General features: G+C 44.6%; 2 protein-coding genes across 2 annotated transcripts; one reads left to right on the forward strand and one right to left on the reverse strand.

Annotated features, from left to right (window-relative positions):
• Positions 1–592: 592 nt before the first annotated feature.
• T265_13013 (hypothetical protein) lies at positions 593–1,063 on the forward strand (the record flags this gene model as incomplete). Its single annotated transcript, XM_009166747.1, has 1 exon — positions 593–1,063. A coding segment is annotated over one exon (471 nt), but the record flags the coding sequence as incomplete, so codon positions are not given.
• Positions 1,064–3,501: 2,438 nt separating this feature from the next.
• On the reverse strand, positions 3,502–12,275 carry T265_13014 (hypothetical protein; the record flags this gene model as incomplete). The annotated part of the gene is made up of 8 exons (XM_009166748.1): positions 3,502–4,077; positions 4,710–4,772; positions 4,946–5,011; positions 5,879–5,979; positions 6,096–6,314; positions 7,081–7,368; positions 8,734–8,908; positions 11,976–12,275. Coding segments are annotated over 8 exons (1,683 nt in total), but the record flags the coding sequence as incomplete, so codon positions are not given.
• Between the last annotated feature and the right edge of the window lie 55 nt (positions 12,276–12,330).

Below are 12,330 nucleotides of genomic sequence, written 5' to 3' on the forward strand. Positions count from 1 at the left end.
CTCTGAGGTAAGGGTTCTCAATAAGCCCGTCGAAGATAACCTAAGGTGTACTGCACCGCTCGAGTATTCTTGAGAAAACTTGGCGCCACTGAAATAAGATGATCATGTGAACCCCAGTGCGGAAATTGGTTCGTAGTTAATAACAACAGCGAAGGGTACTGACGCCTCGTTCTGCGGCTCGCAAATACGATTTTCGTGAAAAACTTTAGTGACGACAGTGTTGTTTAACCGCCTGTCCATACTTGAGGAGTGACGGGCTTGGTACCATAAACCGTTCCTTAAAATGAAATATTGGCTAGATTGGATTCGTCTCTTCTGCCATGGCGAGTGAATGAATATTTCGACAATACCTCTAGTATGATTATGCATGATGTACGTAAACAATACGCAATTAGTTCATCTTTTGGGAATCTCTGGTAGAGGACTAGGTTAGCTCCTCAATTTTACTACAATACAATGCAGATGAGTGAATACTTAGCTGAATTAGTTCACTCTCGTAACGGCTACTGAGATGGAACCTAGACACTCGCTCACGTGACATTCGGAATCGATCGGGATTCGAAAACTGATGAAAACGCACCCGTCATGCTGAATGACTGCTATAGCAGCTGAGAGTCTGAAGCAATCGGGTACAGAGGAAGAAACCAGCGAAACGGCCTTAGAGCTGATAATCGATTTGACCATTACCTATGCTTTGGATTCTGCCATCGAAGAAAGTTTACCTTCTGAAGTGGAACCAGTGGAATTTAAATCAGAAGAGAGGTTGACCGTCCCTCTAACTAGAATGAAATTCGGAAGAGATGTTCCACACATATCGTATGGGGAATGTGAGCAAAGCACTTCCGGATACAAGAATACATTGAATCGCATATGTGAGACTAAAAGCTCCGCAGATGAATGTCAAAATGAAGATGAGAAAGAGCACCACCCAGCCGAGACTAGAGAAGTTGCAGCATCAGTGAAGGTCTCAAACGCAAACAAACCGGGTATCGTCTCATCTCTTCATTCTCTGTTTTATTATTTTGCTCGACGCTCACTGAGTTTTGGATCCGATTTGTTTTCCTGATTTTATCTTGCGTTGTGGTAGTTAGAGAGAATACAAAATCTACTTGCTCCTTAAAGTAGACAAGGTGAATTGGCCGCACTCAGACCGAGTTGACACATTTTGGGTGAATATAACGAGAACGCACCTACATCCTCTTTGTGTCAAGTCCAGTTACTTCAAGGAAGTGGTTATTTTTGTTGTTCATCATCATAATCGACAGCATGGCATCAGTGTTCAACACCGATGCTTCGCTGCCATACAACCATGATTTAATCGAGAGCCTCATTGTGAAGAAAAGAATAAAGATGGACGAGGAAGGGACTTAGTGCTGGCTTACTCCAGATGACGCGACGCTTAAGCTATAGCGTATTTCAGGGCTGAGTGCAGTGTGTAAACTGTGGGTATTAAGGTGGGCTTAAATATGAGAGAACTCGAAACGTCAGACAGGTTTAGAAAGCATAATGGGATACGAAAGAGTTTAATGAAGTGAGATGGGCTCTGTGATCTTCAATGATGTCATTAGTCGCCCAAAAACCTATAAGCTAAAGGGAGTCTAAAAGAACTGACAAGGATATGCCGCAGCTCCCGTCTAGTTTTGGGAAGTATATTGACCTTCGTGCTTCTTTCGGATACTGTTGAAGCTAGACACTGAACGGAGGTTATAGTCGAACGGCTATTTTTTATTAATACTGTATTCAGTATCCTAAAAGGGGTTGCTTTCCTGAAAAGTTATCATAAAAAACAATCCCGTGTAAGATCCTCTGGAGACAAGCTACCCCTGGAAAAGGACGAAGTCTATTCAGACTTCAAGGGCATTACTGTGCACTGCGGCAGTAAGTTAATCTATCAGAGGTCACTGTTTGTCATAACTATTCTTCTCGAGTAACTGTGTATCCATAGTCGCACAAAAAGTAGTGGGCTTGAATTCCGCTCTACAGCCCCACAACAGTGCATTAAGGTATCATGGAGTCAGATCAATCCAGCTTTTATCATATTGGAGAACAGACATATGGAGTTCACTCGACGCTTCAATTACGGACGCATTCATCCGAAAACGTTTCAAGAAGCTTACGCCATGAACAGTCAGTCAGACAATCCAGATAGAAACGAAAGGGATGCGTTGACGTTCTCTCGTGCTACCTTAAGCTAAAGAAACAGTGATTCGCGTAGACACCGTGAAAGAAATTCATAACATCCAGACTTTCATCTTTCGTGCAATTCTACGACGTCACCTTATCAACCCTTCTGCATGCATCACACTGTGTTCGCTACACAAGAAAACTTCTTTCAGCAGCCGAACAGTGATATTGTAGCTTGTCGCTGGATGCATTCTCCAGCTGGATTATCGACTGCATCACCAAATACCAGTTCCCAGGCCTGGGGAACCTGGCAGTATTCCAGCCCGCATGCCACGTTCTAGTGGCATGGCAGTTAGGCACCGAAAGGGTGCTACAGCTGAGCGATTCATGTACTGCCAGCCACCTGGCATTAGCTGAGATGTGTATGGTTCCATATCTGTGGAAACCCCTCATCCACCCAACGGAGTTCATAGCCAGCGAAATTATCAAATGTCCTCCCTCAGGGAGCTTCTCGGTATTTAACCCAACTGCCCTATTAGTCGCTGCAATCCATGAGTTGAATGAACTGCAGCAGACATACTAAGAGCAAACATCATCCGAAATAATTCAGTTATTGTAGCTCGTTCTTCAGAAAGAGGGAAATCGGTGTAGTGTAACGCTCTTAATTTATAAGAAACAGCCCACAGCAGCAATACACTCATTTACGAATCAATTTGGTTTTCACAAGAGACTCAACTGAATCTCTTGTTTGTGATATTCTACAACTAAATATGCTGCACACAGGCCGCCTCACGATCCAGATATCGCAGTATATTTTCATAAAGGAAACTACTCACAAGGCTTCTGCAAACTCGAAGAGTCAGTTAAGTTTTCTGTTAAAACCAAATTGATGTGCAAATGAGTGGATTTGGCGAAACCCGCACTGTTTAGGTACAAGTAGAAAGTCGATAAAAATCCGGGAAGTAAGCCCACCTGATGAGCCCCAAGAAGGACCAAACCAGTAGTGGACTGTCGAAGAGTTTTCACCAACTCTATAACTAGTGTGTTCTGTCGGGACAGTTCTCGAACAATGACCCAACTGAAACAGCAGATTTCATGGGCTGAAGCGATTTGGATCGTGAGCTGTGAGGTATCAACGCCAACATCACAGCTGCAGTTTACCACTGCCTGGCATCGGAAACTATCTCCCGGTCAAAACTGGTTGTCGTAAGATGTAAATGTGTGCGTCTTCCTTACAATTCTGTAGCGGAACAAAGCCTTAGCGGCGTTTGTGAGGCGCTTTAGCCAGAGTTCCAAATGAACGTATCCTTCCCTGTTCGGTCGATCGTCTGTGATCATCGCAGAAGTGGAAAGCGAAAAGTCAATGAAAGGCAAAAAGGCAACTTTAAAATTTTATCCTGGGAGTAAAAATAATGGCTGTTAAACGTAAACATAAGTAACGAAACAGCCATCGAATCGGATTCGACGCTTCTAAGAGAATGTCTAACATACATCAACAGCAATGGTTGGAATATCGTCCAATAAATCTGTTCCAATAATACACAGCGGTTGGAATTGTAGTTGAAGTGGAATATCTTTGTCGAGTCGAAAGGCATCAAACACCCAGTGCTTATCTCTTGAGAGTCGCCCCACACTCAAAGGTAGTCCCTGTGTTAACACAAGAGTAACGTTTTGCTCCGTCAAATCGATGTGAATAGTCAGAGTTCTTTGCTGGAAATGGAGATGTTGCAGCCGAATGATTGACACAACCTGTGCGAATCTCGTCGGAACAGATGGGGTTAGGAATAAGGCCGCCACAGTGTGAACGGAGTCGGGGCATGTAGGTTTACTGCGCGGATGCGGTATTAAAGATATCCTAACACCTGCAAAACCATTGACGATTGACTGTAAGAATCCACCAGCACCGGTTAGGAAATTTGCAGCTCCACTACCATCGCGAACCTCGGTCCAACCCTTAGTTAAACACAGAACAAAGAAGTAAGGAATGACCAGACATCTGATATATGATCTGACGGAAAAGAACACACTTTGCGTCAGAATTGAACAATCTGGAAAAAGTTATATCACATTAGGTTCCCAATGAGAACGGTAACCATGGAATTTTGTCCCGATAGCGGTAAGACTCACATAAATTATGGTAGCGCTATGTCCGACTCGAGACGTTTTCTAGATGATGCGAAACAGAAAATGGCCAAGAGCTCTGTATGAGTCGAGGCCGGAGAGATGGAACCTGTCGGGAAGCAGACACCACTGACAACATACCAACGATGATATCAAGAAGTGAGTTTGTAAGCATGGTCACCAACCGGTTCATCATCATGCCGCATAGCCGTAAAAAGTTTACCGAAAAGATCTTTCCAGGTTAAAAGACTACGTTATTAAGGGACGGAGTGCTAACTCGCTACAAGGAATATGAACACACTCGACCTAGGTGGGAATTCACAGCCGACACGCTACAGACGCGAGAAACTTGTAAGACAGACTACCTTTAAAGTGGCGTCGCTATATGCTGAAGGGGTACATGAAAACTAGTGAAACGGTATGAAAAGTCGAATGATTGAACACACTGGTAGCTCACCACTTACAAGGAAGGGACCATGGACATGCTCGATACTTCGTTCGAAATAGTCCATTGAGCGGTCGAATTCCTAGAAAGAAAACAGATTATCCGTTGCTAAACGATAGAGGAAATCGCTGAGAAACGAAAATAGTGTGCGCCGGATACCTATACCTTCCACCGGTGAGGGACTCCGAAGTACGTCCGACACAACAGCTGAGTCACAACTAAGTGACCCAAAAAGTTCATGAAGAAACCACATACCTTTAGTTCCAAAGCGCAAATACAGAATATGGACCACGTCATCGCTGGGCCGTTGGGATCAGTAACCTATACAACAAAAGGAAGGGCGATGTCCAGTTATAAAATCTGTCTTTGTCAATACTATCAGGAGCAGGATTGAGGTTGTGACAAGGAAAATTTTAGCAACTTAGGTTGGCGAATGTTACATGGAAAGCGGTATTACAGAGCAAGGGCATGGGAGACGAGTTTTCCGTGTAGTTTGCAAGCGTAGGCCAGTCGATGGTGAATTAACTTTGGGAAGATACATGTGGAACCAAATAGCACTTCAGGTCGTTGGCGAACAAGAGTCGAACGATTCACCCGTGATACTATGCCCTGCCATGTCAGCTGAGGAGTGCGATGGCTGAATTGTTTCGGTATCCAAGACTAATAAGGGAAACAGAAATAGACTGGTGCGTGGAAACCAATGGTTGTTAACATGAGAGGTGGCGCCTGGATCCCTGAGACGCTTCGAGTCCAGTTGGTGATCTAACTGGCCAAAGGAGGCAAACAGCCAAGAAAGGCATTTGAAAGAAAGTGCTGCACCAACGCAACATGTAAGCGCGCAGCAGTCACTTGTGATTAAGGCGTAAACAGGACGTGCATAGTGTCATCTTGGGGTCTGTACAGCTGACCTGACGGCATGCTGAATAAAACGTCAGGAAAGAGTACGGTTCCCACCATTTGGCATGAATCACTAGAACATTCAGGCAGTCGGCAAAACGGTTCCCACCATTTGGCATGAATCACTAGGACATTCAGACAGTCGGCTTCGGGTGCAATATAATGGGAAATACGGCAGTGATTCACATCCAGCTATTGAAGGGTGGAAAGTGAGGCGGATGGACTCAGCTAAGTACACAGACATGCAGGAAACGTGGTACGCACTCCAATGGACGTTTAGGGTGGACGTACTTTGGCATACAAATCAACCATGTTGCGTTTCCACGCTTCAGGTTGGTTGTACATAAGTGGATAAGTCAGAAGTATTGTGTCAGCCTGTTTGACACAAGTGCCTGAGAAGACCAATAAGAGTGGGAATGAGGCAGGAAAGGCCCAGTATTAGTGCAGCTGGAGAAGAATAAGCAGCAGATTACTGTTCGAGCCTAGTTGATATTTGAACTGAGCTTACCAAGAACATAATCCTCATGTTCCAACATGACTTTGTTTACGGTATCCCGCGGCATCCATAAGCTCTTTGCCTTGTTCTCCCAGTCCAAATACTCTTCTGGAACCGGGTCACCGTAGTAACGAGCAAAGACAGCAGGCGCCGCCAGTGATAGAGAAGCTATGGTATTTGTGTAGGCTGAGTTACGGCAGCAATGCGTGTACTCGTCAGGCGGCATTACATCTAACAAGGCGAGAAACACAGGACGAAAAGGAAAGGGTAGTGATCAGTGCAAATCGGCAACATGACTGAAAGGCTCCTAGAACTAAATCCAGGTATTTCGTCCTTAAAACTATAACAGCGTGCAGACTAAGCGAAATTTCACGGAATTCCGGTTATCAACACTAGATATGTGACTTCATGATACCTGAGAAAAAACTGCCGCTGAATTAGGCCATGTTGTCAAGCTAATTGGTTTTGTTTGACCTGGTATTAAAAAACTGAGCAGTTAACGACAACAGTGCGCCGAAAAAGTTATCAGGGTTTTTCATCGAGAATCAGTCTCATAAATGCTATCAGGTGAGCAGCTTTGCCTACACCTGATCGGCGTGAACTATCCACAGGCCAGCAAGGTAATCACGCTAGACTTCTGTCCGGAAAATTAGCGAAGTTCGATATGTATCACCATGATCGTTTAAACTAGCTTTTGAGTCGAAATAACCCTTCTGCTTCAATTTCCGCGCCAGAGATATCTTCAAGGTCGCCAAATGAAAAAGAATGCCGAATTTCAATTACTAGACAAAAGTTTATCGGAATACACCCGGCGTCTTATAGGCAATAGGCTGTAAGTGCTGCCCTCGGGACCCGTATTTGCCCGCGGCCAATGCTGATGGGAACAAGTAACATACAAAGAAAACACATTGTCCCATTGTTTCCTCATCAGTAGGCGAGATATTACACATCAAATCAGAATGACGAAAGTTTACGTTCGGTAAAACAAGTGACCAACCGACGATCTCATAGGCTTCCTTTGTAGAGCTGTACTGCACTCTCGAAGACCAAAACCGAGCAATATCTTCCAGTAAGATTCGGCCACGATACCGGTACCATTCTACGGGGTCATCAGGGGAATGAGCAGACGACGAAACGGGAAACGCTGCAGTGTCCGAATAAGTCGATAAGGAGTTGCCTTTACAAGGTGAGTGAGTAGTCAGCCACTGTCCAATGGCGAAAGAGACCGCGCCGACTACGTGGATTTGATTTTGCGCAGCCAGATCCCAGGGTGTTGTTTCGAGACCTTCGAGAAATGGTGAATAGTTGAGAGCGCAATTAGCAAATCAGCTTAATGGATCAACGCAACACACACGTGTTCGGCTAATGCGACAACACCATAAGCATCATTTCGACGTGACCAGCTACGTTCGCATACAGACCAACCCAGTCACAACAAACCAATGCGGAAAATCCATTCGTTAAAGCTAAAACTATCAACAGTCCAGTAAGTAAAGATTCCAAGATATGCACAAGTTAACGGCGACAATGCAGCGCGTGATCGACAGGTTAAGATACGCCCGAAAATTGCACATTCTTACGAACGAACTGTGCGACCGTTTCCGATTGTCAAAGATCGTTTTCGCAAGCCTCGCAATAGTAGAAATGTCGAAGTGCGGATAGAAAGAACAATCAACTCAAAAAGTCCGTGTCGGTTTACGTCTGAAATGTGGTGAACGGAAGCAGTTCAACTGATGTATCTGTAAATTCTATGCAGTGAAAAAATCGTTCCGCTACGGTACTTTCGGTGCGTAGTTGCCATATCACCCGGATGACCCACGAAGGCTGAGGTACTGTCAGGCTGCCCAAGCCTAGACAGCAGCGGCTGAGATGCTATACGGTGTTTTAGTTGGCCCTTTTCCACGACCTCGCAATTAAGCATGTCTCAGCATCAATAGTTTGAGGGAGTAGAGTTAGACTTTTGAACACTTAAGCGTCCAAAACTGCTCGGTCATCACCGAGATGTGGTGATTTTGAAGTGGCGCTTTTGAAATACTCTTGAACTAGACAAAGCCTCTTATTTGTAGGCTTCGCGACGATATTTATACTATCTGGTGAAAATCACAGCAATAGACTAGTGTTCCACCATTGATCGTAGGTGAACACAGGTTTTCAAGAAATTGCCTGTGAGAGAAACAAGAATATCCAATCACTACTGTGCAGCTTGTAATGGGGTCTAAAGTCAAATTTATTTCCCTCAGGATTTTTAACATTGAGAATTATGGCACAATTAAAAATTGAACTGGACGTCGGAGAAGTACTTTCATTTTCGGAAGGATATTGCGAGCAGTGGCTACGCCCATCGGAGACACCCATCGTTCCATATAAACCGGGGGCACCTGAAGTCACTAAAAGGATTTCAAAGCGGGTGGCATTCCAGAAAGGAAACACTGGTCTGCACTGATGCGATTGAATGATAGAATTAGGGAATAGGTTTACAATGAGAACAGACGGCCATAGAAATTTACACCAGAGTCGATGAGCACAAAAATAGGCACAAACAACCAAGGAACGTAGAGGAATACAGACCTTCAGACGGAGACTGAACAATTGCAGGGCTCACCAAACGAAATAGCAAACATGTAGGCGGAAGATACTTTCCTGAACTTACCTGTAAAGGCACTTTCCCATGGAAAACGTGCACCTTCAAAGCCCTCGCTGACTGCGCGATACCTAGCCAATGGAAGCATTGCATACCGATAGTCCAGTGAGAGACGACACAGCTGTGGATGAAACAGATTGATCCAAGGCAACATCCAAAGTTCCATGTCCCAGAACACGTGCCCCTGAACAAAACAAGCACGTTCATGAGAAGACGAAATATAACACTGTCTGTCGACTCCGACACAAGCAATCACAGATCTAACGGCAACAACAACAACACCGACAAATTAAAACCCTGTACCCAAGAGTCCCCCACGTAGCAACTTTACGGAGACCGTTTAAAATGTTCAAATGGACTATTACCGGTGTTGTCCAGCTTGGAGCTCACCACACAACAAAACAAATAATTGCAATCAAGCCGATGCACTCACAAAGAAATCCACCAACAGATATTTCCATCTAGGTAACTATTTCGACGATCCTGACTTTTCTGTCACTGCAATATCCTCTGAATAGTATTTTTCCCCTAGCATAAGGCAAAAAATCTGCTTCCCATACAACTCATGTGCTCTACACGCCACGATAGTGATATCTGTCCCTTTGGCCAAGGTTTGTCAGCCGTCAAACTGCTGATGCACTGTTACACCAAAATCCCCTTTTTAACTTGGTTGCGTTTACCCGAAAACGATGCACAGAACGAGTTATCGAAACACGGGACGAGGTAACGAGCAAATCTCATTTCAACAACAAACACGTTAAGTAGAATTCCCCCACAGATACCGGTCGCAATTAGGCACTGCTACAGCCGCGAAACCTATACCGCACAATATTGGCCAAAAGCTTGGGCCCCTTGTCGGTCCGACATCAAGGCGAGCTCTGATTGGTCGAATGCCTGGACCCAACAGCCAATCATGACCCAGTACTGGCCGAATGTCAGTTGCTAATGTTGCATCCAGTGTCAAAATTTTCGGAAAGTTGTCGCCGCTTACATACAGGAAGCACTGTACATGTGTTCTTGACTTCGTTTCGGGAGTTAATATACGTTGTGCGCCTTACGTGGTTGTTTTTGACGGGAATGCTAGCTTGGGAGGCTCAGGCCGAAAACTAAGCTGAGAAAAATGTCGTTACTACAAAAGTTTCAAACATCACAGTCAAATGCATTGTGGCGACTCGTCATGTTTTTGGTTCATATTCAAAATACAAAAATGGCACGAAATGGTTTAAAAACTGTCTGTTCGTGATGACTCAGATGACAGAGGCTGAAAACCATGACATAAGATCACCACTTTGCTGATAGACAATATCTTTGAAGAGTAATCGTATTTACGTCAACCGAATCGATCACTCTTACAAAAGCCCTTTAAAGCATCCCAAGAAGACGGAGATTTCACAACCCCAGTGCATGTAATAGACGTACACCCTAAAAAAGAACTCTCCTCAGGGAAACATTCCAGTGTTCCCTCCAGGGACGGAAAGGAGTGCTGTAGCAGACTACATTCGGATTTCAGCGCACATTACCCATAACGCGAGTCCTTCGGATATCGTCCACACCGAATGCTGGGGCATAATTAGGTAAGAAATATAGAAACAAGGCCATTCATGCAACCTATCCACACTACGTCAGGAATATTTCGGAAACAAAACTCACAATAGAATAAATGTGTCACGACCGATAAACTTGAAGAGTGAATCTAACAGCACAAAAGGTGGGATTTCATATTCAAAGAAACCCAGGTAATGCTGGAAAAACCATTGATTTAAAAGTCCTGAAACATCTTATTACTACGCTAGGTAACCGCATTACAGTGTGTAAGCGCAATAGAACCAAGTGTGAGTCATCGGGTGCGATGAACACACTTATATTGAAGTATGTTTTAAGCTGGGGGCGAGATGGACCAAGCGGTTAGAGCACAAATTTACTGACCGGAAGGTCCGTGGCCCTCGACTTCCCCTGTCTAGACTTGGGCAACCTGGCAGTATCCCAGCCCTCGTGCCTCCTTCCTGGCATGGCAGCTAGGCACCGAAAGGGTGCTACAGCTGAGTGATTTGTTTATTTTATTATTATGTTTTAAGCTGATTAATGCCAACACCTCAGTAGCTTATGTTCAGAACATTTTATTCTGACTGACCTTAATGGGAACATAAACTCATAGCTGCAATGTATCTTTCAACCCTAGAGAGCGCGACGATCTCAAGCGTTCCGTTGAAATTAGTGAAGTTGTGGATCTCAAAGAGCGGCAGGCCGAAGAAAACAAAAGCGGACTAAGGTGTCATACGACATAAATTTGCCGTTTAACCAGTGACGAGCAATGACATACAGAGGTATACATTAGTGCGAAAATTAGTGAGTAACATCCTACAGTTGGTTTCTTCTATAGAACAAGATATACTACGATGGTGTAAGATTGGGCTTCGAACAGTTGATACCGCGCGAAAACAGAGCATTCATGGGGATGCCACTCAGCTTCTGGCGCGCGCACTAACCCAATTTTCCTTACGACATACCTTACAGAGTGACAGAAATGCAGAAAGATTGCCTTGGAAAGTATCCACTCCTGAATACTTGTATGCAATCAAAGGATTTAAGGACAACAGTTCCCGAAAGCTAACAAAACAGTTCACAGATGGACCTAATCTACACAGACCGTGTGAGTTCGAATAACGGCGGAAACGAGGTAAATCACGCGACGTATCCCCTTTAAGCCGATTTGGAGAACTCCAACAGAGGTGGAAGGAAGCAGACTGCACATTTCACAACAACATATTAACCAAAAATTGAGAGCAACAGAACTATCACGAGAACGGAAAGGAAATTGTTGGTAGCGAAAAGCTGGAAGTGTTCTTTCACAAAAATTGGAAGGCAACGCGCACCCAACTGAGGCTTCAACCGCAGACGATTGCATCCAAGTTCATTCTGGATAGCCTTGGAAACTGACTACGGAGAACGCAAGTAACCAACACAAGAACACAACGCTACTCGACGCACAGCCACCAATGCTTCTCTCAGCTCCGCTAGGAAACATAGCACAGATGTCTTCATGATTAATAATGGAAAGTTTCAAACAAAACTGCCATCCCTATTTAACAATTCGACAAGCAAATGACCGGTCTTATTCACTCAGACGACACCCTCTGTACACTTTGCATGGCGTCTACAGAGTGCGGTGACAATTTCATCAACAGGAAATATACGAAGGACACTATTTTTAGAAGTCTGGAGGCAGGTAGTCATTCTTCTGCTTCACTCACCATATAGTCATCTTCTTCATTGCCTCGGGCTAAACCGGTTGGGCATAGTCCATAAAATTCACATGACGGTTGATGCATAAATCCCGGTTGGCTGACTGAAGGGAAGCACGTAAGTAAGCTGTACTGAGCAGTATGAAGAATGCGACTTAATCGAGTCGAAGATGCATCCTCGCCCTGGCTACCATGAAAGCAGAGGTAGCCGTCTTCCCATAACTCCCGCCAAGCAGCGGCCTGTTCGTGGAACAGGTGCTCCGGATCTTGAAGACTGACGAGCTGCGCTAGATGGAAGAAAAGTAATGGACTTTAGGATCCACACTTAGCTCCCATGTCCAGTTCTTAATATCGCTGTTAAGTA

Source organism: Opisthorchis viverrini, assembly GCF_000715545.1.
Source record: "Opisthorchis viverrini unplaced genomic scaffold opera_v5_30, whole genome shotgun sequence".
NCBI lineage: Eukaryota > Metazoa > Platyhelminthes > Trematoda > Opisthorchiida > Opisthorchiidae > Opisthorchis > Opisthorchis viverrini.